This window comes from Lissotriton helveticus, chromosome 6, assembly GCF_964261635.1.
Source record: "Lissotriton helveticus chromosome 6, aLisHel1.1, whole genome shotgun sequence".
Classification (NCBI taxonomy): domain Eukaryota; kingdom Metazoa; phylum Chordata; class Amphibia; order Caudata; family Salamandridae; genus Lissotriton; species Lissotriton helveticus.
In genome coordinates this window covers 1,145,926,038-1,145,953,848 of record NC_136067.1, presented here as the reverse complement: position 1 = coordinate 1,145,953,848, position 27,811 = coordinate 1,145,926,038, and the positions used below count along the sequence as shown (strand labels likewise).

The window sequence follows — 27,811 nt, the reverse complement described above, 5'->3', positions numbered from 1 at the left end:
TTTCGTTACTGGGCTTGCTCCACTAGAAGTATCAGCTATTGGAGAGAAGTATCATCAAGCTCTGCTGGACAATAAACAAGCCCAACCAAGACTTTAGGTTGTACAACTTTAAGCAATGTTTCTGACCCTTCACACTCCCATGCATTTTAAAGACTAAGATTATTGCTACTTAGACGACCAGTTGGGTTTTCCATGCAACAGTAACTTTTGGAAAATGGTGAAAATTCCAAAACTGTGTGATAAAATTATTTTATTGGGAATGCCTAAACTGCTTGTTAAATAGTAGGCATGTACTGCAACATTAAAGAACCAACATGATTTTTTTTAAACTCGATAAATGGGTCACATTTTCATTATTACAACCAGGGTGTCTTAAGCTACAAGCACACAAGGTATACAACCATTTTGGGGATAAATACACAACTATGGTTTAAGATCCCATTAGACAACTCAATTTACAACAACTGTCATTTAATAAGAAACAGGCAGGCAGCCTTTTGTCAGAATCATAGCATACAAATTGAGAAAAAAAAATCCTTCACAAGTTAGAACTGCCACAGTGCTCACACATCACAACCAAGTATATTTAGAGTGCCTCAACCTACACACCACCCTCGCTATTAGCCTGCATTAGTGTTTAGACCGAGCCACTTTATTCTTTAAACTTGCCATGTACTAAAGAGGGGATGGTGTGTATTACTAGTATAGTTCATTTACATTTTTAAAAGGGCCACTACACAATCGCCTACCATCTGGTGACTAGCATACTGTAATTTGCGACAATAGCTCCCGCTGTTCGTTCAATAGATGGGAGTGCTAAATCTCTTAATAAATGACACCAGATACAAAGCAACATTTTTTTTACTTGTGGTAAAAAAATTACATTTTATACAGATAAAATGTAGAACCCTGAAATACTGACACATTCTCTTCCGTGCACAACGCTGAGGTTCTCTTACAAGTTACTTTAAAACGGCAATTAAAAAAATGTACAAAAAAAAAGTAAACTCTGAAGCATCTAAAAAAAAAAAAAAACACGAATAGGAACCCGCAGGCACTTCCTCATGGAATGTTCTTTAAAAAGGACTACTAAAGAAAAGTCGTTTTCTTGTGAAGGATTGTGACATAGGAATCAGTTCATTTTATTTGGGCATTTAGTAATATCCTTGGTGGTATTGCTGACTCCATGGCTTCTGACCCCAGAAATTCTGTATGGAAGAGAGAAAAAAAAAAAATCAATACTCAGCTTTCTTTGGCAAGCCAATAACCAGAACATGTACAAGTTCTAATGGAAGTGTGTTACTTCTACATTTTGACCTCAAGCCCTATAAGGGCAAAATTTAATATTAATTGAGAAATTTTACTAGCAATTAATACAGATGTTGCCTGGTGGAGGAGAAACCCTAGAGTGTAAGAGTTCAGACATGAAGCTGCATACAGTTGGATAAAGTATTTGGTATGACATACATATGCATTTACTGTACTATGCACCCGCTAACAAGCCTTTTTTAGTGAAACCAATATACTAGCATTAGGTTGCTAAATTAACTATGATTTATTATAAAAAAGATTATATATATATATATACACACACACACACACACACACACACAACTTACACCCTGCTGCTGCCACTGATTGTAACCCTGAGATGGATTTTTGTAACCACGGTTATTTCCTCTTCCTCTGTAGTTCTGAAAATGAATAAAAATGTATTTGTGTGACTGTCAGCTTTACAAGAGTTACATAATTGATATTTTAACACCCCCCCCCGCGTCAAACATGCTTACTACTAAACACATTCAGTTGTATACTTACTCCAGTACTTTATGTACAAGCTTTTGAAAACTGTCAGCTGGTTCATAACAATTAAGCCTGCTCATGCAGAAACGGGTTCTTGTAATCTTTACTTTAACAAAATATTACACAACCACTTCCACTAGACAGGTATATATAATAATGAAATAATTTAATTAGAAACTACTGAAGCACCAAATTTTTTTAGCAATTAATGTAGGACCTTTTCCAGAGTTGTGGGTTGACAGAGCAGCAATGTGCGTCTTTAACTGGTTCAGACAATCTACCAGGTGGTCATCCCGGACTTGATATCACAGAATACCGGAATTCTTATGAGTGAAGGTGTATGTATTTACCACCTACAGGGGCAGCCCCATTACCCATATTACCTGAATCAGAGGCAAGGTAAAGACTAGAATCCTAACAAGAGTTAAGTAGTAAATTCCATATAACAAACCACATACAAATATTGAATATAGATGAAATAGAACAAAAACAAACAAGACTCTTAGCAAGTGATACCCCTACACAAATTCTAAAAGATACAAAATGTAATAGGACAATAATATAAAATCAGAAGACAATGGCGCTCTCTAGGTTACACAACAAACCCTAAAGACAAACAGTGTAAACAAACAAGAGGCGGAGGAAAAGGATTACACAAACTAGTTAGACAAAACAAGAAAGAATAGCAAAGATTGAGTCCTCTTCAATCAAGGCTACTGTAGGAGTCTATGGCGTTCGACCACGTTGAACTGGCGTCCAATTGAATACATTTTTCAATCTCCTGATCGAGGAGTCCAAGATCAAATGCTCTGAAAACTGAGTTCCTTCTGATATCACCCCCTGCGAAAATTACCACCACCCAAATCTGGCTCAATCACCTAACAGCATTCAATGTCCGGCCCACCATCGTGGATTCTGCGAAATCCTTAGGTATCACACTTGACGCAAAGCTCAACATGCAACAGCACATTAGCAAAGCAACGAAAGGAGCTAATTTCCAAATCAACACATTGAGGAAACTTAAACCCTTCCTCCCAGCCAAAGACTTCCAAAATGCTGTACAAGCCCTCGCCATCCCACCGCATAGACTATGGAATTGTGACCCTCAGTGGACTCCCTCTAGCAACAACTGCACCCCTAAGAGCCTCCTTGAACGCTGCCGCGAGACTCATTACTGGCTCAAGAAAACACTCTCATATATCCCCTGACCTGAAATCCCTGAAATGGCTGCCCTTTGAAGCCAGAATACAGCTGAAAATTGCTGTTATGACGCACTCGGCCGTACACCACAAGGCACCCAACTACCTCACACAAAAGGTGACTATATCAGGAGGTTCGAGATCCAATAGAAGTACAAAAAATCTACTCCTGAAACCCCGCAGATTCCAGAAGGAAAAAACTTACAAACGCTCCTTCTCAGGAATGGCACCGAGGATCTGGAACGCACTCCCTCCTGAAACCAGGCTTATCTCCTCCACGGCCTTCTTCAAGAAAGAGGTGAAAGCCATGGCTAAGTTCCCCTGAACTTTATTGTTGTTGATCAGAGACTCCGCACCGCTATGGTGTCATTGGCTACCTGATTGTCTAATGCCAAATAATATCATATTCTTCCTGATTGCGATCCTTTTATTCTTCTTGTTTGCCATAATTCTATTATGATTAGTCGATCCTATTATGCTACTCACTAACTACCTATTAGACTATCCACGTTAGCTTGCTGAAACTCTATTTCCCTACCCCTTGTTCTCTGTAACTTTTAGATATTGTCATAAGCCATCCCTTTAGCCTAAACTCTCCTGATTTCTATTGTAGTTGGATCAAAGACTCAGTATCGTCTTATATTATTGTTTATTGATATTTTATCAGCACATGACTAGAATCCGATCAGGATATTGAACTTTATACTGCAGCCAATATTATGTTGCGTTACCCTCCTGCTATCCTCACCCTTGTTTCTGTGAAGCGCTCATATAACTGTAAAGATCTTGTTCGCGCTATATAGAACTGAATAAATAAACATAGTAATAGACTCCAATGGCACGTGGTCCATGAACAATTACGCAATGTAAGATATATATATATATATATATATATATCTATCTCAATATACACTCGAAGATAAAGAGGAATCCAATCCCTCTCCCAAATGGGTCGATTAATGCTTAAACGGTCCCTTTAAAAAGACAGCCGTAACTGCTAAGAACTATGAGCAAGTCATCGCGACGTGAAACCGGAAGTGGAGTATATGGACATGGAAAGTCATGATGAAGGTCACTATTTATGTTAGAGGTACTCAGTAGTTGACGCAATAAAAGGAGAGGTTTGTTGCAAGAACAAAATATATACAAATACATTTATGGAGTAGGTAATAAGGTTTCATTCCACGCACAGAAGCAGCGGATTTCAATTTCAGCGCCCGTGCTACATTACAGCGCGAACTGCATATTTTCTGCACATTGGCAGAACTCCACATAATCTTGCAGTTACATACATATGTAAAGATCTATATACATCTACACCTATATCTCAATATTATAACACATGCTTCTCCAACGAGTAGCTAAGAGCTACATGTAGCTGAGTCAGATACCCATAAGCAGCTCAGCCTACTAAAATAGATATTTGTTTAAATAACTATATTAATACCAAAATTGAAGTGTTTATTTGATACACAATTATTGTATTTTAAGTAATCATGAGCTGGTGATTAGGGAGGCTTTCTACTAAAATTAACTTGGCGCCAGAGATATTCCCCATTGACAAAGCAATTTTACACTCTGCAAAGGAACGATGCCTGATGTACTGGGTGACTACTGCTGGTAATCTAGCATATGGTGGGTACTAATTTAATATTACAACTCTACAAATTAGTAGAGCAGGATTATTTTCATTGAACAAAACTAGCTCTTACTACAGAAAAGGTTGGGGAATGCTACTCGAGTTAATACATTTACGTGAGATTACTTTCGGCACCAAAGCAATTTTGGAATAATTACATTCTTGCAGAAGTGACTAATGTGTCACAACGAGAAAAAGGCGAACATGTAAAGCGATGACCCAAGCCCTACACTAGTTAAGCACAATCATCCACTTTCTAGCCAAAAACACACGTTTATCTACTCCAATACTAAAATGACACCATCTATTAACATTGCTAGAATGGCGGCATTCAGGCCACTCGTGAATTACTAGCAAACAAGTTAAAGTTCCTAAAATATTTTTTTTATTGAATAGAAAGGTGAAATCTGTATTAACAAAAAATGCAAGTGATCTAAAAGATTAGCTTCTAAAAATGCACCTATAATACAATAAGTCTAAATCTTCCCAGACAGCTAGAAATATACAAGGTCAGTGCTCTGCTGAAGAAACCCTTTGCAAACCCGAATGACCACAGCAACTAAAGGTCCATCTTATCTTGCTCCTACCCTTCCCAGTCAAAGGCCTGGTGAAAGATCAACTGCTCTCCGCCCATCTTGAAGAGCACCACTTCCTGGACTCACCCAAGTCAGGGAACTGCAACAACCACAGGACAGTAACACTCCTCATAGCAGTACGACTATATCAGACCTATCATGGACAGGAGAAACCGCTGCACTAATGCTAGATATCTCGGCAGCATGAAACCGTCTCCCTGCCACCCTCATCGCCAGACTTCACAAATCGGAAATTAAAGGGCCAGCCCTAACTTATATCACACCTCCCTTCCTCTTCAACAGGACTCAAAGACCCTCCAGTTTCACTTATGAACACAAGCTAGTCTGGGGAATCCCCCAGGGCTCTCAGTCCAAGCCTGTTTAAAATTTACATAGAACCTCTTGCCCACATAAGAACCTATGACATCAACTCAGTCTTCCAAGCTGATGACCACGGCTCAACCTCTCCCTCACGGAAATGACCACCACCAGAAACTACTTCACTTGCTGCATGTCTGACGTTGCCAACTGGATGGGAAAGAACTGCCTCAAATGCAACATGGACAAAAACAGATCCCGATCCAGAACTCCCCGTGGGATGACTCTTGGTGACTAACCGACTAGAGTCCCAGCCCTCAATAACTAATCACTGGATTAACCACTAGCCTTAAATTCTGGAATAGCTTGCTACTCGCTGCAAAGTACTATGCCTCAGGGATAAGCACTCGATACATTTAAAATATAATACATATTTTTGTACATTAAGACAATTTGCACCGCAAAGCCAGAGAACACTAGCTTTGCAGACCAATTTATCCCTCAACTAACACTGGTTTTCCATTCAGAAGATACAAAAGTAGGAGTAGCTAGCTATTCAAGCCTGGTCCTAAATTCCTTAGCCACTCAGCCCTTTGTTTTTCCGTTAAAAAAAGCTGCAGAAATAACTGGCACCTACAGTCCAATTCACAAACTATGGGCATGGTGCAAGAGCCTACAGCAAATGCCACCATACTCAGAGTAAAAACTAGAGGTCAAGGGTTACATACTGAATGCAAGTGATAGGGAGATTCTAAACCAATAACGTAAGCATGATCTGCCACATTAGTGAAAATCGTAAAACGCGGTACTAGTATAGCAGTGGACGCAAAGGCTTAATAAGCATTGTTGATTTCCCAGCATATAATGGTACCAAATTTAAATGCAGTTTACCCACTATGGGTATGGCACTATACAATTAACCAAAGTTAGGGAAAACGGCACTCTATTGGAGGCCTTTGAACTAGGCATGGGAACAAAGCATTACTGGCCACTGGTGTAATGTAGTAGTTTTAACTAGGAGTGGCTTATGAGGATGATATATCAAGACGTGCAAGAGGAGCAAATATATCTATCCCTGTTCCACTATCATCCATAAATGAATTCTAACATATCCAGTGCATTACCGAGCGACTAATGAGGCAATGATTCTTGTCAGGTATATGTTAAGTTTAGTCAGACACAAATGTTTGTGCAGACTTCAACCTCCAGCTTAAGACGCTTTGTGGACTGTAAAGGGGGCAGTACAATTTTTTTTAGTCCATTACCTGGTTGTAGTTCCCTCTGCTGGGCATTCCTCCGCCTCCTCGGTTGTAGTTTCCTCGACCAGAATATCCACCACCACCTCCACCTCCACCACCTCGGCTAGGGTACACAGGTCCACGAGGGTACGGATACCCAATAGATCCGCCGCCGCCACCACCACCACCACCTCGCTGTGGCAGATTTCCTCGCCGGTTATATCCGCCACCACGGTTACCTGGGACTGATTAATATGGCATTAGGTCAGCATTGCAGGAAGTTTACCTGTATCCAATTTAAAGTAACCGATCTAGCTATTAATGACCGTGTGTGCAAGTAAAATCGTTGTTCCATGAATTGCCAAAACAGTAACCCGCTAAAGAATAAATATGCATCAACTGCCAGGTATGGGAAAATATGCACGTATAACCAGATTAAGTATACCCCTGGCTTCCAACATAAGGTTCTTTTCCTATGCGCACCCACATATCTGTTAACATGCGGTTTCTGTTGTGTTTTCTAACTTTGCTCTCACACCCTAAACAGAAACAGTTAGACCTCAACTTATTCTGATATAAAGTTACAAGTTGAAGACTAGGTCTTAAACGGATTACTTCTATAAACATCCAATTCTTATTAGTGGGAGTATGTTTCACAACTATAAAATCACACTGAACTGTTAAAGTACTTACCACCTCCTCTAAAGTTGCCACGCATATTATACATTCCTCCACCACCTCGTCCTCTATGGCCTTGACCGCCATGACTAGGTCCACCTCCACCTCTGTTGAACGGAGATTTGCCGCCTTTGTTCTTGTTAGTTTTCTTGTTGCCAGTGTTTTGCTTTTTCTCTGGTGGGAGAGACTTCTTGCTTTCTTCTTTATATTCCTCCAAGAGTTTCTGTGCATCTTCCTTTGGCAATTCAACATATATTACTTCATCAAAGCAATCGCCAACTTCAGGAAGAGTGAAGTTACCTAATCGAATGAAGGACGGTAATATGGTTAGCTTATTAGAATCTCTCCACCACCCCAGTGCCTATAGAAGTCAAATTACTAGCTATGGCATTGCTACCTTTCTAGCAAGTAGAAATTACCCAAGAGGTAAGACTTCCTTTTAGGCACGATTATAAACCATTGAAACTGCTTAGTGGGACTGCCACATGCGTGCTTACAACAGCTGATATCGCTGGATCCCAATTCCATCACTGCTCTACCCAATGTCGAAGTTTCTGGTGGCACTTTACACTTCAGTGTATGAGCCAGGTTTAGCAGAATAATGGTTTGTACTTTAGTACAATTATGCACACCTTTCATTTTAAGAACGGCATGTTCAGGAAGATCTTTCCCCTCCACCTCTGCCTTCTTCTGTGTTCTCTGCTTATATTCTTCATCTGTTGGGCATACAACAACTGCTTTGCGTTTGAAGCCTGCAAAGAGGCACATTTTTCTCCTTTGAGCAGCTGCTGACACATTTGTCTGGGGAGGAAAAGAAAGCTTACTGCTTAGCCAGTGACAACAACTTAACACAACTTGTAAGATTTTCATAAACCTAACGTGGCCTTAGCTTACAGACCACATGAAGGCTATTCCCGTAGGGATATACCAATTACTATTTATGTGTCCAACGCAACTTGCGTATGCTTAAACCTCAAATTGCTTATTCTGGCTATAAGAGTATAATTAAAAATGTAACGTTGGCATTAAACATGTACATTTTCTGAAAATACCTGGTCTAGTATGAAGTTCCGCTTCTTACGAGCTGCAATCTCTATAAATTTGCCAAGGCACTGCGGGGCCCTTTGCAGCAATGTATTGAGTTTTCCGGTGCCAGACATTTGTTTTTTGAATCCAGAAACCTGTAAAATTGCATTTTTTGGAAATACACATTATACAGGGTTACAAAAGCATCTGGTCAACACATTCACAGAAGCAGCAGAACGCATCCGAAGCCATTACAGACTGGTGGCAGAGTTCCAAGCGGGATTTATATGCATGAGCTCAGTAAGCAGAAAAGGACAGAATTCATATTAGTGTTTGAAGCCTTACCATCATTTTATCCATAATGGTATTTGTTCCAAGGATGTTGTATTTTCCCGGATTCTCGGTCACATGCTTCGAGACCCATGTACTTTTTCCCGCTCCAGGTAATCCAACAAGCATTATCACCTATCAGAAGCAAACAGTACAATTTCACACGAGGAAACTTATTAAACGCTCCTTTAAACTTGCAGAGGATATTGTTTTTAAAATGCACAATACTTTAGGTTTCGATGCCCCATGGTCTGCATTCTAGACAGCCTCCAAGCAATATTCGGACCAACTGCAGTGGGCTATACAGGGAAGAATCACTTTCCAGCCAATGCGGGCCAGGGTGATGTACTCGCCACAAACTACAATTTAGGAGATCTTTAAAGGAAGGCCCAGTGGTATTTTATGATTTTGTTGGCTGGGGAAGGCATAATCAATGAGGAGTAAGAACCAGACCTCGCCGGGGATCCACACCTTGCATTAACACCCTATGGCATTTTTTTTCAACGTATATAGATAAATGTTATGCCTCTTCTGAGCCCTTACTGATGCATCCCCTCCCGTAACTCTAACATTCATTAATTTCCCTTTGATTAGCTCTCCAATCTAAATTACCTTTAGTGTGCATTAAACTGAACTACATTATAATTAGACCGATTAATAACCGTTACGCCCTGTTTTGTTTAAGCAATTTTTACTCAACATGGTTATTTTCTTAAAAAGATGGCACCAAGGTGCGAAAAGTGCTCCGGGCTTGCTGGGGCATCGCTACACACGGCGATCTGCCCCTGTGAGGCCCACGACGTCCCGGAGAGACAGATCGGGTGAGGTGCACGCGAGGATCGGTGGACCCTGTAACCCCAGAGGAGCGCGGCCCGGGATGAGAGACGAGCACGCGCATGCAGCGGGGCACCAATGAAGAGATCCTGACCTGCAGCTCACGGACGGCACCGGGGGACCTGGGAGCAGGCGGAACAGTGGAGACCGGCACAGCGGACAGAGGGGTGCTGAGGACCGGGCCCTGCATCGCCTGAGCACAGAGGCCCGACAAGAACCCGTGTGGCCCCCACCTCACCGGTCAAAGTGACTGTTTACCTACCAAGGAGAGAGGCCTGGGTGGGAAACGAGGCCGTGACAGCGCCGAGGTATTGAGGGAGGCGGCTTGACCTGCGGCCTGTGAAAGCTACCGTGGCCGCCTGCGGCTGGGGAGGCGGCTGGTCCGTCCCCCCCTGCCTGTTGGCAGGATGGACTAACTTGGGTGTCAAGTAAAGTACAGGCGGCAGAAGAGGTCTAGGGGAGCCCCCGGAGGCATCAACTATCCCTGTGATCAGAGGCCGCAGAGCCAACACTCCCAGGTAGGGCCAGAGCCCGGGCCCTGAACCGGCCAGCCGTGGAGTTGCAGCCTAGGAGGTACTGAAGCTGGTGCAGTCCTGGGACCTGTGGGGGCTGACTCGATTGGCAGACGGTGTAAGGCCCGGCAGGAGATCCGAGCAGGGACATCCCCATATAGTGATGGGCCGTACGAGTGTGGCGCGGAGCATGGCACAAGAGGAGGCCCCATTTGTCTAGTGGGGAATCGCACTGCGCCTAGGGGAACAACCAGAACGCAGGTCTCCAGCGTGGGGCTAGTGAAACTTGTGTCTGGAAATATTCAGAGGTACCGGGAGAAAGACCGTTGGCAGGGCCTGCGAGTTTACAGCCTGCGGCCCTGGGATTTGGGAGCGGCACCATTTTGGATGGGACTGAGGCAGTGTGCCCCAGGAATTTGGAGTTGCACTGCATTGAACGCCTTGAGTGGCCAGGAGCGTCAGGTGTGCTGCTGCTGCGCCCGTCCCACAGCAGCGCTGCAACGGCTGCTGGCTGACAGAGGCGAGAGCGACAGCGCGGCACCTGGCGTAGAAGACTGATGCATTCCCTGGTGCTGTACAGGGTAGGTGCGCTGCAGGCTAACAAAGTCCCAAGAGCCTGTGGGCAATACGGCGCGGTTGGCTCCCTGACAGACGGCGATCACCCAGGAGGGGGTTCCCCTTTGCTGACAGCGCTGCCAAGTGACCGCCACAACAGACCTTCTTGGCACGGAAGAAAGGGAGGGGCCTGGGCTCTGGTGGCTTGCAGCTGATTAAGCTCGCCCTAATCAACGACCGCCTGCGGATGCCAACGGCGCAGCAACTAGTTATGGGCAGGCTGCGGGACAAAGCACAAAATGGGCAGCTGAGGGCTGACAGTTTGGGACCTTCGCTGGGGCGCCAGAGTGGAAGCATGGAGCCCCAAGCGGCAACTCTTGCGGCCAAAATGGAAACTGTGCTGGCAGCGGTGGAACGGATTGGCACCACGCTCGAGCAAACAAAGGAATCCTTAGAGTCAAGGATCGACAGTCATGTCAGACTTCTCCATGCTGATCACCATAAGTTAGCGGAGTCGTTCGCCTTGCAAAACCAGACGCTCCAGGAGATCCACCCTGTGGCGCAAAACCACAGCATAGCGCTTCAAGACACGATTTACCAAGTTCATGCGTGGAAGACTGCATAGAGGATGAGGAAGGACGCTCTTGGCGCAACAAGGTCCGCCTGGTGGGCCTCCCGGAGGGTGAGGAGGGCAGAAACCCGGAGCAGTACGTCGAGACCTGGTTGCGTGACTTCTTGCCCCAGGGGTCCTATCGCCGCAGTTTGTGGTTGAGAGGGCGCAGCAGAGTGCCAGCGCAGAAGCCCAAGCCAGGAGCTCGACCCGACCGTTTTTTCAAACCCAGTGACCAATCAGGACTGAGACATGGTACTCCGCGAAACCAGTAAAGTAGGCGACCTCACTGTGGGAAATGGTCAGGTGATTTTCTTCCCAGACTCCAAAGCAGCAGTTCAGAGACTGAGGAGCACCTACATGGCAGTGAAGCATCAACTGTGGGATCTGGAGTTGCCTTACGCCCCGTCTCGCAGGAGACGACTCGCTTCTTCGATGCCCAATCGGACATTTGGGCCTGGCTAGAGGAAACGGGGCAGTGGAAAGGCCCAAAACCCTCAGGCCCGGAGGATGGTGGCTGGCAGCAGAGGAGATCGAGAAGGTGCAGGCGGAGAGGGGCCTGTTGGGACGCAGGGCCAGGCCCAGTTGCACCCAGCCCGGAGACGATAAGACTGGAACATCAGGAAGCTCTGGAGGCGGTGGCGACCCTTGGGACAGCGAGCAGTCATGGCCGCATGGAGACTCACGGCCGCAGTGACCCGGGAACCAGTGGATCATCTTTGAAGACCAGAGTATGCCAGTGGTGACGCCCCAGACGGCTGACCAGATCATGCGATTCAACGGTGCTGAGTTGTAGCTCTCCATGACTTACAACCATGTGTATATCGCACACTGTTATTCCTTCCACCAGGCCCGCCCTCCTTATATGTTCGCACATTTCAAAAGCATGTGCGAGCTGCGCTTTTGTCAAAGAAATGTAATTCATGTGCGCGACTAAGATGCCTTGCTAGTCGGGGGATAGGACGCGCGGTCGCCTGTTTATATCGCTGTGTCCCACGCCGCTCCTGCGAGATTGACCAATCTATGACACCTCTTGCGAGTACGGGAGGCTTGAGACAGGGGCGTAGAGCAGACTAAATGCTGACCTAACACACACCCCACTAGCCACTGGACTAGCTCTTTACCATTAATGTTCCACTCAAAAGTTTGGACGTATGCCCTTTCGGGGACTCGCCCCATTAGTTGTATTGTTCTAGGTTGTTACTATGTTTAAGTAGCAGCACGCTGATACAATCTCCTTGAACCACGACTCCGGCCCACCCGACGTGACCCCAATGTTTTGCGCTGCAATTACTTACCCAGCCACATGACGCACACTAATGCCGTGACTTGGAACATACGTGGCATGCACACCATCGAAACGCTACTCCATCTTTTCCTACCTGCAGAGGCAGGCAGTGGGGATTGCCCTTCTGCAAGAGACCCACATGACCCAGACAGAGGTTGACAAACTCCGCAGGCGTTGGAGGGGGCGCATTTATGACAATCTTCTCGGCACATGCGCGCGGAACCCTGATCTGGGTGAGGGCGGGCATCCCACTTATATGTGAAGAAACAAAGTTGGATCGAGAGGATAGGGATTCCCTAGTGCGGGGGAAACTGAATGCTCAGGAGGCATTACTAGGATCACTATATGCCCCGAATGTAGATCAGCAATCCTTCCAAGAGCAGATGACCCAGGTCCTCCACCCTTATGTTGGGCTCCCTTGTCGGGGATTTAAACATGGTATTAGACGTGCACCTGGACAAGTCGATGCTCAAAGTGGACTATAAGGTCCTTGCTTAGGTGCTAGCAGTAAGACTGGCGCAGGTGGTCCCGCACTTAATCCACACAGATCAGAACGGGTTTGTCCCAGCAAGATCTACATCATTGAACCTCCGGAGATACTTTAGGGTGGCAGCTGAGGCCGCGCGGAGATACTTTAGGGTGGCAGCTGAGGCCGCGCGGGAGTGGCCCAGGGCAGGATGCCTCATGCTAGATCTAGAGAAGGCGTTTGATTGCCTAGAATGGGGCTACTTATCCGTGGTGTTAGCGAGATACGGGCTAGACGTGGGATCCCTACACATGGTTGGCTTACTTTACAGGAACCCCGTGATTAGGGTGCGATTGGGCCCTTACATTTGGTGGGCCGAGGCACCCGGCAGGGGTGCCCTCTGTCCCCGCTACTGTTCGCACTAGCGATCAAGCCCCTGGCTGTAGCTATACTCTAGGCCCTTGGCGATGGTATCCCGATGGGAGACGCATCCCATCAGGTATTGCTCTATGCGGAGGACCTGCTGGTGTTTGAGAGACGCTTACCCATGCAGCTGGCACAGCTACTGCACACATTTGCTGCCGTCTCTGGGCAAATCCTGCCTTTATGCTTTAAGGGAAGGAACCGAAGACCCGGGATACCATCTCAAGGGTACAAACCATCTCATGGGTACAAGAGTCCAATGGAAAGAGGACACCATCAGATATCTGGGGATACAAATATACTGTAGCCCGGCCAATTTGTTCGACAGGAATCTTGGGAGGGCGGTTGCAGCTATTAGATCGCAGATACGCTTCTGGAGCACAACCCCGCTGACCACCACGTGTAGAGTGGCGCCTGCTAAAATGGTCATGCTTCCCCGCCTCCTGTACTACTTTGCCAGCTTATCGTTATTCATTCCGGCTTCTTTTTTTGCTCTGCTCAATAAGTTATTGCGAGACTTCATATGGGGTACCTCTAGGCAGACTGGCGCTGGCGAAGTGGTTCTTGCCGACGGATCTGGGGGTTTGGCTGCCCCTTGTTTTGAGCACTACTATCTAGCCGAGCAGCTACAATGGGTTGCTCGTTGGCTGGCAGATAGAGGTAGAGATGACAGCCACAGCAATGTCGCCATACCTAGAGAGTATCACCAAACTCTTCCACCCCATCGCAAAGGTCGAACGCCAGGGCACGCTCCTCTTGGAGGTGGCATACAAGTGCTATCGAAGAGCCTTATACCTTGCCCGCGGCACGGTACCTTGCGCGCCTGCCATACCCTTGAGGTCTCGCCTAAAGGTGAGGGGGTGCTCACGTCCTCCATGCTCGTGGAGTGGCGGGAGGCAGACATTCACACGCTCGGCGACTTATATAGGGAAGGGGAGCTCACGGCATGAGACGTTGGTGCCTGAGGAAGGGCTCCCTCCGGGGTGGGGGGTTCTTGATGCAGATCTCTGGTTTGCGGCGTCACTACAGGAGCACGTGGCAATTAGTTTGGACCCCCTTAGAGGCAAGTGGGAGCTGGACCTGGGGCGGTCACTAACAGATAAGGAATGGGAAAAGGTGCGTAAAAGCCTGGGCCGAATCCCCAGAAAGATGCGATTTCGCCAGATTCAGCTCTTTGTTGCTCATACACGTTTTGGAGCTGCCCGGGGCTGGGCACCTATTGGTGAACAGTTTGCGAGCTGTTACTGATCGAACCATACCCTTTGACTGATCAGAGTACATTGTACACCACTTCAAGATATCCCCCAAAGATAAGGTGACATCCCGCTTTCTAGATCCGGGGCTGGTGGTGGCAAAGCGCCTCCTCACAAGGAGTTGGAAGGCGCATGACCCGCCATGTGCACAGGCATGGAACTACTCATTTTGCAGCGTGAATCTTTCTGGATTCACTATGCTGTGCATTATTCCGCGGTCTTGTGGTTGGGTCCGGATTCGTAGTCTTTTCTTTTTTTTTGTAGCCCAGGTGGGCGTCGGCGTCACACCCCCTTGGGTGTATTTCCGGTGACGTCGGCATGCTTCCTGCGGAAGCTCCCACTCTTGGGCGCCATCTTCAGATTCTTTTTTTCCGCGGTCGGGTCTGGATCGTTCCCGTTTGGGCTCCAGACATTTTTGGAGAAAGAAGAAAAGAAAAAAGACAGAAAACACAAGGAGAAGTCATCTGAAGACTCCAGGGGACTTAATCGACGAACAATCAGCAAGGAGAAGGCGTTTTTCATCTAGATCCTCGACGACCGTCGACGAACACGCGACCAGGGAGCCCCTGGACGCTCGATGATTGACAACACGCCGTTCAAGTTCTGCCGTAACTGCCACCACAAGTACGCGCATAAGGACCAGCACCCGGTTTGCAACCTTTGCCTACCGGTGGACCACGAAAGCGGAGACTGCAACGCCTGCTCCGCCTTCTCACGGAAGACCCTCCATGTGAGGGAGAGACAGAGGGTAGCGCACGCCACCCTGCAGGGGAAGGCCCCGACTCCGTCCCTCTACAAACTGGGGATGTCCTCCGAGGAAGAAGACAACGCTGCCGCCGAAGACGACAGCTACACGGTCGTAGAGACCGATTGCACGAAGACTTCTGATAAGGTAGGAGACTCTTCGGCCCCTAATAACCCGAGAGACTCGGAGTCTCGAAAAATCGAGGGCAAGACCCCGAAAGCGCCGACGCCAAAGAAGGCGGCGTCCGCGACTACTCACAGGCCCAGCGGATCTTCCGAGAAGGAGTTCCCGGCGCCGAGAGCTGCTGATCAGCAGAAAACGTCAAAAATCGTCCCCGAAAAGGATCGATCGACGCCGAGGGAGAAAGACCCTAAACTAACGACGGCGACCAGAGAGCCAAAACCCGGTTCGACGGCGAAGACTTCGACACCGAAAAGCTCAGCACCGAAAAGAACGGCTGATCCATCCGACGCGGAAAACGCGGCCGAGATGGAGAAGAAGAGAAGGCGCCTCGAGGCCGAAATGTAGAACATCATGCAGCGGAAGAAAGATTGACGCTAAGATGAAAGCCTTCACGATCCCTCACAAGACCAAGCCACCGGTGGTGGAGGTAGTCGAGGAGGAAGACGAGATCGACGAGGTCGCCGAGGAACAAGACCAGGACGTCGAGGTGGTCAACGACCAAGAAGGGTACGAGAATCCCTACGATAGTTACAACTATGGGGAGGAAGAGGACAGCAGGACTGATGCAGAGTCGGCACCCTCTGACCTACAGGAGGTAGATTACATAGATGTCGACACCGACAGCCCGGAGGAGGCGGTCGACACATACCCCTCGCCGCCGGACGACATCGGGGCCTACAACTCGGTGATAAAATCTGCCGCAGCAGCATTCAAGCTCAAACTCGACGAAGAGAAGCAGAAAGCAGACTTACTTCTAGAGACATTGCTCCCAACACAAACAAGGAGCCAGTACCTTCCAATGCTCAACAGCGTCTTGGCCCAGGGGAAGGAAGCATTCAGGGAACCCGCAACATGCAAGGCAGTAACTCCCAGAACAGAGAAAAAGTACAAACATTCCTCAAAGGACCCAGCCTACATTCAGGGCACGGTCTCCGCAGACTCCATTATCACGGCCACAGCAAGGAAGAGGGCTAACATACCGACTACCTCGGGTCCACCACCGGATAAGGAGAGCAAGAGGATGGATCTGGTGGGCAGAAGTATCGAACGGAATGCCGTGACCCACTGGCGCATGGCTAATTCCAACGCCCTGATAAACAGGCACATGTACCAGATCATGGAGGAGCTGGGGCAGTTGGTGAAGGACCTGCCCCAGGATGCCAAGCAGAAGGCCGCGGCAAATTCTTGCCTTAAGACGGCCCTAGATGGGGCAGACACCGCCAGCAGGCTCATGATGATGGGTGTCACGGAAAGGAGACACGCCTGGCTCAGGATCTCAGGTTTCAAACCGGAGGTGCAACACAGCATCCTGAACACACCGTTCAACGGCGACACGCTTTTCGGAACAGTTGATGAAAAGCTCAGCCAACTAAAGAAAGATAACGAAACAGCAAGATCCATGGGAGCATTGCAGTTCAGAGGCAACAAAAGGGGCACCCCGTCACGGAGGCCCGGCGGGAGAGGTGGAAACCAGCCAGGTACATCACACCAGGCTTTCCAACAAGCGCACCAGGCAGACTCGCAGGCTCAACAGGGGCAGCAGAAGCAGTCCTGGCAGTACCAACAAAAAAGAGGCCAGTCCTTTCGTGGGAGAGGAAATGGACAGAAGAGGGGGACAGGAGCCCGCCTCTAAGTGACTTCAAAAAACTGCGTGCCCGCCCACAAAAAAGATCCTAGGGGGCAGCACGTACAGAGGGGTCAAGACAAACTAGACACTAACAACCACATGACACCGGTGGGAGGAAGATTAAGATTTTACCTCCGAGAGTGGAGAGAAATCACATCAGACAAATGGATCCTCAACATTATCCAATTCGGATACTGCATAGAGTTGGAGGGGAGCCCAACAAGCAGAAAACCAAAAAGAAAAACACAAGCAAGCAGCTGCAGTGTCTTCAGGAGGAGGCAAAGGAACTCCTGCGGCAGCAGGCCATAAGACGGGTACCCTTCAAGGAAAGAAACACAGGAATATACTCAACGTACTTCCTGGTACCAAAGGTAGACTAGACAATGAGACCCATTCTGGACTTACGGTTCCTGAACGAATTCATAAGAACGCAAAAATTCAAAATGACCTCCCTGCAAGAGGTGCTCCCACAATTGCAGACCAGGGACTTCATGGTCACAATAGACCTCAAGGACGCCTACCAGCACATCCCAATGAACAGAAAGCACAAACACATGCTCAGGTTCACCATTGGAGAAAGCCACTACCAGTTCACGACACTGGCCTTCGGGCTAAAATCAGCACCAAGAGTTTTCACAAAGTGTCTCGCAGCGCACCTACGAAGGCAGGGAATACACGTATAACCTTACCTGGACGACTGGCTGGTGAAAGCAAACTCATACCAGAAATGCAAGCAGCACGCACATAGTGACGAGCACGCTCATAAGCCTGGGGTTCTCCATCCATTGGAAGAAATCATCAATGGAGCCGGAACAAGTCAAGATCTTCCTGGGAGCACAGATCAACACCTTACAGGGCAAGGTGTTCCCCAGCGAGAAGAGGGCGAGGGCGCTGGCGAAGGAAACTCTCCTCTACCGGAAGGGACAAACTCGGACAGTGAGGACTGCGAGCAAGATCATGGGCATGATGGCATCATGCATCCACCTGGTACCAAATGTACGACTCCACATGAGACCCATTCAAGAATGGCTACAGGAGCAATGGTCACAAGCTACAGGCGGTTGGGAGGATCTAGTGGTTGTAACGCATGCAGTGCAGAAGGAGATGGCATGGTGGACCATGGAGAACAAACAAGGGGAAAGCCTCCAACGCCAACAGTGACCATCACCACAGACGCATCCCTGAAGGGATGGGGCGCTCACATGGAGGAGCTCAAGGTTAGGGGACTGTGGACGCCAACAGATGCGGCAAAGCACATCAATTACCTAGAACTGAAGACAATCTTCCTTGCACTGAAAGCCTTTGAAACAAGACTGTACAAACACAAGGTGTTGATACAAACAGACAACACCACTGCGATGTTCTACATCAACAAGCAGGGGGGCACACAGTCAGCCCCGCTTTCAACGCTGGCGCAGGAGATATGGAGATGGGCCATCCCTCTCAAGATAGACCTGCTAGCCATACACCTACCAGGGAAGGACAACATACAAGCAGATTGGCTCAGCAGGCAGACATCGGCATCCCACGAGTGGGAGCTCAATGCTCAGGAGACTAGGTACCTGAGACAGATGGGGGACACCATCGGTGGACCCGTTTGACACACGCCAGAATGCAAAATGCCAAAACTTCGCATCCAGGCAGCCCGAGGAGGGGTCACTGGGGAATGCCCTATGGATAGATTGGTCAAGGACATTTGCTTACGCCTTTCCCCCCGATACCACTGATGCAGAGTGCTGAGCAAGTGCAGAGCGAGCAACATGACACTGATACTGGTCGCGCCACAGTGGGCGAGGCAGACATGGTACTCGCAGATCATGGAGATGACAGGGTGCACCCCACAGATTCAGCAGGAGGAAAGACCTACTCCCCATGCAGAACGGGGAGGTACTACATCCAGAGCCAGAGAGCATGAGCCTAGTAGCGTGGCTCCTGAGGACATAGAGTTCGCACATTTGAGACTGCCAGAAAGCACCCCGAGGGTCCTTCGGGAGGCACGAAGGCCCAGCACTCGGAAGTGCTACGTTGCGAAATGGAAAAGATTCACAATATGGTGCAGACAAGAAAGACTTCACAATAAAATGAAGAGGGACTCCACAGTGCCAAGGTACCTGACGCACTTGCTGGAGAAGAACTTAAACTCATCCTCTTTAAGAGTTCACTTGGCAGCGATAGTCGCCTAGACAAGGGGAGAAACGTGCAGGAGTTTCTTCACATCACAGGTGGTGAAGCGATTCCTAGAAGGAGCGAAAAGGATCACACCACCCAAGCGGGTGCCGCCACCTGCATGGAACTTGAACACAGTCCTAACGGAACTCATGAAAGAGCCCTTTGAATCACTTCACAAGGCCTCCCTAAAGATGCTAACTATGAAAACAGCCTTCCTGGTTGCAATAACGTCCTCACGCAGAGTAAGCGAGCTTCATCGCTGACGCTACAAGAACCCTATATACAAATACACAATGATAGGGTTGTGATGAGTACTGACCCACACTTCATGCCGAAGGTGGTATCCAAATTTCACATGAACCAGTCTATACAGATACCGAGTTTTTTCCAAAAACCAACAACTAGCGCAGAGCGAGCTCTGCACACCCTGGACGCCAGAAGGGCAGTCATGCACTACATGGAAAGGACAAAGGGACACAGGAAAACAAAACAGTTCTTTGTGTCATTCGCAAACAGCTTCATGGGAAAAGCAGTAACCAAAAAGACCATTGCACGATGGATCGCACAGACAATTCAACTCTGCCACAAGCGGGCAGGACAAGAGCTGGCAGAGGGGACACGTGCCCACTCCACTAGGAAGAAGGGCGCTACAATAGCCTTCCTGGCTAACACACCCATAGAGGACATATGCCTGGCGGCAACATGGGCTTCGGTGCACACGTTCACGAAGCACTACTGTGTGGATATACAAATGAACAAGGAAGCTCAAGTTGGACAGAAGGTGCTACAGCACATATTTAACACCCAACGCTCATCTTCCACCCAGCCGCCACAGAAATGAGAAACCGCTACAAAATCTATGCACAGCATAGTGAATCCAGAAAGATTCATGCTGCAAAACGAATAGTTTTCTTACCTGTCGGTGTAGTTTTGCAGCTTGAAGATCTTTCTGGATTCACTAGCGAACCCACCCACCTCCGCCAGAAAGATGAGGCTGGAGAGAGAAGAGGTGGTTAACAAAGTGGTAAAATATCACCTAATAGAACATTGCCATTACTTCGGAAACTAAAGAAACACGGAAAAAAAGAACCCGAAGATGGCACCCAAGAGTGGGAGCTTCCGCAGGAAGCATGCCGACGTCACCGGAAATACACCCAAGGGGGTGTGACGCCGACGCCCACCTGGGCTACAAAAAAAGAAAAGACTACGAATCCGGACCCAACCACAAGACCGCGGAATAATGCACAGCATAGTGAATCCAGAGAGATCTTCAAGCTGCAAAACTACACCGACAGGTAAGAAAACTATTCGTTTCAGGCGTGGGCCAGAGCAGAGTGGACCGCCATACGCAGAGGGGAAACTATGGGGCTCAGGAAGGAACCCATAGCGGCACACTGGGAGCGAATGCTTGGTACATTACAACAAACAGACAGGGAGGGAGGCACAGGTGATTGGGGGGTGGAAATCACACGTGGATGCCACAAGCCGCTCTCCTGCCGGGATAGTCAGATATGTTCAACTCCTGCTCCTCTGGGACATAAAGATACACACCAGTGTAGACATTGTCGAGGAGCGCAAGCAAAGGTGGGCAGAGGGTCGGGGCTGGGGAAGTAGTGGGGGGAAGAAAGGGAGTTGGAAGTCTTTGTGAGATAAATAATCATATATCATCCGTTTGCAAGCTAAAGAATAAAGGTCAGCCCTGAACTGCACAGACCATTGAGTGGCCAGCCCTCCGGCTCTTTGGATGGCCTAGGAGTCTTCACGCAGGCAAGCTTTGGTTCAGACTATTTCAGACGAACATCTTATGTATTATTCAGTTCAAAGCTGGTATACTTGTACCATAATGTGTCATGTGCTAATGTACTTACGAAAGTTGTGTATCTGCCATCAAATTTCTATGAGTGACATTTTAATGTAACGAGTGACTTAAATAAAAACAGACGTGGCAAAGAAAAAAAAACAATGGACCATCCCGGCTGCAAAAAGAGGCATGTGGAGCAACCGGGTCAGGCTTAAGGAGGGACTTTGATGCAAATGCTGGTATGGCTGCAACACTGATCGTGTGGGATACAACAAAAGCATACATTTGGGCATTAAGCTCCAATTTACCTTAAAACAAAGCAGGGTTGCATTACAATATGATAATATGCAGGCTATTTCTCAGTTTAAAACATTGCATGCTATGGGGATACTCTAGGGAGGACAGGATGAACAAGCCTTATATCTTAAGCTAATTAGATAAAGATCTCTGCTAGGGCAAAGATAAGATAGCTATTTAAAAAAATGAACTAAAAAAAGCGTTACAATGAGGCTAGGGCAGGGAGAGTTCCGGGCAATCAAATTTCTGACCAGGCAAAAGCCACTACTGAATCTATCAAAAGCATCAATAAGGTTTACTTACTCTCACCATCAGGCCATTATGGAGCATTTTAGTCTGGTTTGATGTAATATATCCGGAGCTGTAGGCTATTCTGTGCAACCTGCATCATGAGGGCCAGGTATCTGTGCTCCAAACAGCTCTTAATATGGATGGATTGGAGGCCACCCTTACCGCCTTGCCTTCGGGCAAAGCAGCAGGCGATGATACCATACCACCAGAGTTCTATAAAGGTGTTCAAGGAGATAAGTCCAGAACTATTCAGGGTGATTAAATATTCAGTGGGTCCCTGCATCTTGGAGTATAACAAATATTGCTGTCTATCTCAAGAAAGGAAAGCTGCCAAAGGATATGGGCTCATTACGACCAATTTCTCAGATTAGTGCTGACACCAAGGTATTCACCAAAATCTGGACCCCACCCTTCTCCTTCCATCGCTCGTCTCAACAGCAAGGCTTTGTGCCATATGAACACAGCAATCGCAGCATTTGAAAGGGCAGAAAAATCTAATACTAGAATAGGTACGATACTATTGGACGCTGAGCAGGCGTTTTAATGCAGAGCATTGGAGTGTGGGCCATGCTAGGGGCTTTTGGTATCAGGGGTGTCGGTTATCTCACCAGAAGCATGCAAAGAGGTGGCAAGACGGCTGCCGGTCACTCGGCTGTGTGAGCTGGCGCTGTGAGCTCTCCGGGCTAATTCCACTCATGCATGTGACCGCTATGAAGGAAAGCGCAGAAGGCAGCGTAAAGTTTAGGTGACATTATCCAAGGTTATGTTTCGGCGATTGACTCCGCTACAGGGAGAACCAATTACAATACGTCTGCCTGCATTGTTCCCAGCTTGGCTTGGTCTCCCTCGGACATCCTGGCATGTGTATATGGCGTATTGGCCCTGAAGGCGCAGCCGAAGATTCTGAAGACCTGCACTGTTACGGCACAGATGGCGAGCCCAGGGAAAGCCCTCAGGAGGCTGCCCGAGGAGCAGACTCCGGTGGTCACAGGAGCTTTGGGTTACATTCAGGCAGCCAGAGCCGGCAAAACAAAGCAGATGCTCCCCTCAATCTACAAGCGGGGAACTTCGGTGAGCGGGGGTCCCGGTAAGCGGCAGCAGGCGGGCTGCTGGGAAAGCGGCAAGTCATAACAAGCTCAACATGATAGCGTGGAGGTTCCCAAGGAAAAGTTTCTCTGTTCCGACTCCGGAGCGGAATGGGTCCCCTCATACTGAGCAGGCTGGGGGCGGTGTATCGGCCAGATAGCGATCTATGGAATTATGGGAGATGCAGTTGACCATTTTTCTGCAGTGCCCATGGGGGACCAGTTAAGTTAACAGAACCTGGAAGCACTTTGCAAGGACCTGTAAGCTAAATTCTTGATCTTCTGCGCTTGCTATACCAATGTCCTTACTGACTGCAGTGGATCGAGTAAAGAGACTGAAGGGGAGATAAATTCTATGCTAGGTCGGATCATACAGGGTCCTTAGACGATGAAGATCACGATAAAGAATGGACGGATGATAGCGATCTAACCGATTGTCAGTTCGGGGAAGAACAAGGGAACTGTTCGAAAATCTATAAGACCTAAACCAATTGATTAAGGGGGGCTTGTATCAAATAAGGTTTCTAGACTAACTGGGATTAGTCGTTCACTACCCAGCCTGGTTCTACCGCCGATGTCTCTAAAGCTTTTGATGCTGCTCAGGGACCACCTGTAGAAATAACACGGTCAACCATATACCAGACCATCATGGCCCATCAGGCAGAGACTCATCAGGAGAGTTCTCGGACAGAGGGGGCGTGTCGCAAGATGCAGAACTCCATCAAGAGAGTGGCCAAAACATGCTCTGATCTAGCCTCTAGAATTGTGGAGGCCGAGGAAAGGATTTCCGCCTTGGAGGAAGACCTGGCAATACAGAAGGGTCTTACAGACATGGTCAAGACACAAAGGGATTACATGATCTGGAAGTTAACGGACCTGGTAAACAGAGCCAGGAGGAACAATTTAAGAATCCTAGGAATTCCGGAAGGCAGTGAGGGGGTCTGATGTTAGTTTGTTGTGGAACTTTCTCTGAAGCATTTACGGACTAAACAGTGGGATTGGCAGTCGGAGGTCCAACAAGCACACGCTTCCCTTTCAAGCAGAAGTCTGGTTCAGTCATGGATAAGCCCCGGGCTATATTGATCTGCCTAAATAACTTTCTAGCTAGGGAGTTTGCAAGTCCAGATGGGAAGAGAGTAGGGAAAGATTGTGAGTTTGTCAGACCAGACTTCTGTCAGGCAACAGTGGAGCAGAGGTGGCAGTTCCCCCAGCTGATAGCAGCATTACAAGCGAAAGGGGCCGAGCTTTTTTGCTTTGTCTATCAAAGTTGAAAATAATCAGGGTCAGACAAGATTTACACTTAGTAACACTCAATCCTGGTTGGCCGTTAATCACCTCAAACTAAATGCTCTGAAAACTGAGTTTCTACTCATCTCACCTCCGGCGAAAATTACCACCACCCAAACCTGGCTCAATAACCTAGCAGCACTCAATGTCCAACCTACCATCGTGGACTCTGCGAAATCCCTAGGCATCACACTCGACGCCAAGCTCAACATGCAACAGCACGTTAGCAAAGCAACAAAACGAGCTAATTTCCAAATCAACACACTGAGGAAACAAACCCTTCCTCCCAGCCAAGGACTTCCAAACGGCTGTACAAGCGTTAGTCATCCCTCGCATAGACTATGGAATTGTGGCCCTCAGCGGACTCCAGTTAGCCACAACAGCACCCCTAAGAGCCTCCCTGAACGCTGCCGCGAGACTCATCACTGGCTCAAGAAAACATTTGCATATATCCCCAGACTTAAAATCTCTAAAATGGCTACCTTTTGAAGCCAGAATACAGCTGAAAATTGCCGTTATGACACATTCGGCCGTGCACCACAAGGCACCCAACTACCTCACTCAAAAGTTGTCTATATCATCAGGTGGCTCGAGATCCAATAGAAGTACAAAAAACCTACTCCTGAAACCTCGTAGATTCCGGAAGGAAAAAAACATACAAGCGCTCCTTTTCAGGAATGGCACCCAGGATCTGGAATGCACTCCCTCCTGAAACCAGGCTTATCTCCTCCACTGCATTCTTTAAGAAAGAGGTGAAAACCATCCTCATGGCCAAGTTCACCTGAACTTTATAGGTGATGGATCAGAGTCTCTGCATCGCTGTGTATTTTTGAACTTTTGATCTCCTGATTGCCTATTGGTACTATATTCTTATTTGATTGTGACACTATTATGCTACTCTCCTACTACCGACCACTATATGATACACTTTAGTTTGTTGAATCACCCTCACGATGCCCCCTTAGAATTTGGTATAAGCCATCCCTACATCCAAAGTTTACCTGAACTCTGTTGTAGCGTCATCAATGATTTTGCGCCGTCTTATACTACTTGTTACCTGGTTGTATATTGGTATGTTCTCTGTACACTACTGTTTTCCTATTATGTTAGTGACTATTATACTGTTTCCTATTAGTTCTGTTCAGTCCTGTTGCACCTACCCCTGTCTCTGTGAAGCGCTCGGATATCTGTAAAGATCTTGTTCGCGCTATATAAAACTTTGAATAAATAAGGGTCTTTCAGGCCCTTCAGACTTTAGTCTGAGCACAGACTCGATGTCTGGCATAGGCACAAAAAAAAGCGTATTACTCCGCCCCTCACAATAAAATGGTGCGGCTGGATTCTTTTTTTTTATGTCTGATCAGCCTTTATCATAACACGGTGATTGTGGAGTATCCGTGGGAGAGGTTGGTTGGAGCCCCTAGACTTTCAAAAGAAAAAAATTTGGATCAGTCTTCGCGGGATCATGACCAAATGGATAGTGGAATTTTTTAATCTAAAGACTGCGTCAGATAGTACACTGTGGGATACCTTTAAAGCCGCGGGGAGAGACAAAGAGCTTCGCAGCCTATCGGTGGAAGACCATTCAGGAACAGATTATGGGCCATGTAGAGCAGTTACGGGTCGCAGAGATTGAGCAGACGCAGAATATCGAGGACGGTGGCTATGGTCAAATCCAAGCTATTGGATTTTTTGGGAAGGACTTGTTTGCAAATATACTCAATATTGTGCGATGTACTAGTGTTTTGGATCAGCATGGCCAGGTTCAGGACACTCAGGAGGGGGTTATGGATGTTTTTGGAAAGTTTTATACGCTGCTCTTTAAGGAAGAGGGCTATGACATCTAGGGAGTCTCTGGTCAAAGGATTCTTGCAGGGTATAGAAACCTCCAAAGTTACAATAGACCAGAATGAAGTTCTCTCAGCCCCAATTGTATGGGAAGAGGTTGAATTGGCCATAAAATGTATGGCTAACAAGAAAGCCAATGGTCCGGATGCTATTCCACTAGAATTTTCTGTTTTTAGGGACGCCCAGAGGGGCAGAATCGTGGAAGCAGACAACCATTGTGCTCTTTAAAAAGAAAGATTCGGCTATGTATTACATCTCAATGGATTAGTCTGGAAGCTCCAACATGCTTTAATTGGAGAGCCAGGATGCTTGCATTGAATAACTTGGAGACATCTGTTTATCTTTCATGGGGGGGAGCGGGGGGGGGGGGGGGGTATCTATTTTGTTTTTTCTCTTCCTTGCATACATACATGCTCGTCATGACCTGTGTTAATGACAATAAAACATTTTTTTAAAGTTTAAAAAAAAACACATAGAGGCACACTGGGGCAGCCAAACATGGTTACCGAGCCACAGGCTTGGTCATCCAGATACCACTGGCACAAAATGAAAACATCTAGTGCAAATAATTCTTGGGACATATTTTCAATTTTGGAGATACAAGTGGAAGGCTTGAACCTTATCACACATGCGACAATTCGGTGATAAATGGGAAAGGAACGGGGTAAGAGAAATGTGACAAATAGGTGGATGCTTTCAGGATTATGACTTGCATCATTGGGGATAAGTTTCTCCCCTGCGCCAGGCATATGGCTGTAAGAGTAAAAAAAAAAAAAAATACATGAGGCGGGGAGGGGGTGGTCGAGGATGGATTATGATAAAGCCTTCAGGCTGAAAATGCAAGCTCACCCAGATATGGAACGGGATGGGATGAGGGAGTGTCTGGGTATATGCAGCTTAAAATGATGCTAACCAGGGAAGCCAGTAACTGGTTGGGGCATGGGGGTGAAGCCATTTAGGGTGGTGGGGGAAAAGGGAGCGAAACACCAACACCAACTGGAAAAGATGCATCAAAATTGTGTCTCAAATACAACATGGACGAGTAAACATGTGGACCAGCATTCACGTTCCGGTATGCGTGTTCCATTTGTGATTTGGGGGAGGGCAGGAGAGAAGACAGGCAGCAGAAGAATGCAGAGATTCAGCTACAACACTCAAGCCCTGGGAGTTTGGGGAGGTGGGCGGTTGGAGTTGGCTAGATTGCCCCGTAAATACCCACAGGCTCAGACAGCTAGCCAATGAGTATGGCAATAAGGAGGATGCAGACATCCGAAAGTACTGGGCAGCACACCTCTCGGCCATTAATCAGGGCATGTACAGTGGTGGAGACGATCGCGGTTATGGGATGGACAGGCTTCTCCCGGGAGGGAATTGAGGCTCCGCTCTACTCCACACATAACAAATATCCCCTCACAGGACTGACAAGGCACTCTGTCCAATTATGGCATTTTGTCAGCCGCACACTGGGGTGGGCAAACAGACTTGATGTTGGCTACCCCGCTCTGGGTTTCCCAAAAATTGGGCACATTGGGACATACAAAGGGGTTACCCAAGTGGGATTGGATAGGGATCTCCCATATAAAAGACCTATGGAGACCCAAGGGAATCGTGACATTTGCTTCACTACAGCAAACGTACGACTTGGCGCACACAGAGTACTTTCGCAATATACAGATCAGACACTCACTCCAGTCAAACATTTCATTTGGAAAGACTCTTGGAGGCCTCCCC

At 47.6% G+C, this 27,811-nt stretch overlaps 1 protein-coding gene across 1 annotated transcript in view; it reads right to left on the bottom strand.

The window, feature by feature from the left end:
• Window positions 1-843: 843 nt before the first annotated feature.
• HNRNPU (heterogeneous nuclear ribonucleoprotein U) overlaps window positions 844-27,811 on the bottom strand; it is a 35,469-nt gene continuing 8,501 nt past the window's right edge. The window contains exons 8-14 of the mRNA XM_078648803.1: window positions 8,822-8,941; window positions 8,503-8,631; window positions 8,083-8,251; window positions 7,466-7,750; window positions 6,800-7,017; window positions 1,620-1,694; window positions 844-1,208 (exon numbers count right to left, since the gene is read on the bottom strand). Of these exons, the coding sequence (XP_078504929.1) occupies window positions 1,155-1,208; window positions 1,620-1,694; window positions 6,800-7,017; window positions 7,466-7,750; window positions 8,083-8,251; window positions 8,503-8,631; window positions 8,822-8,941 (1,050 nt within the window). The 3' untranslated portion in view covers window positions 844-1,154. The remainder of the gene's footprint in view (window positions 1,209-1,619; window positions 1,695-6,799; window positions 7,018-7,465; window positions 7,751-8,082; window positions 8,252-8,502; window positions 8,632-8,821; window positions 8,942-27,811) is intronic.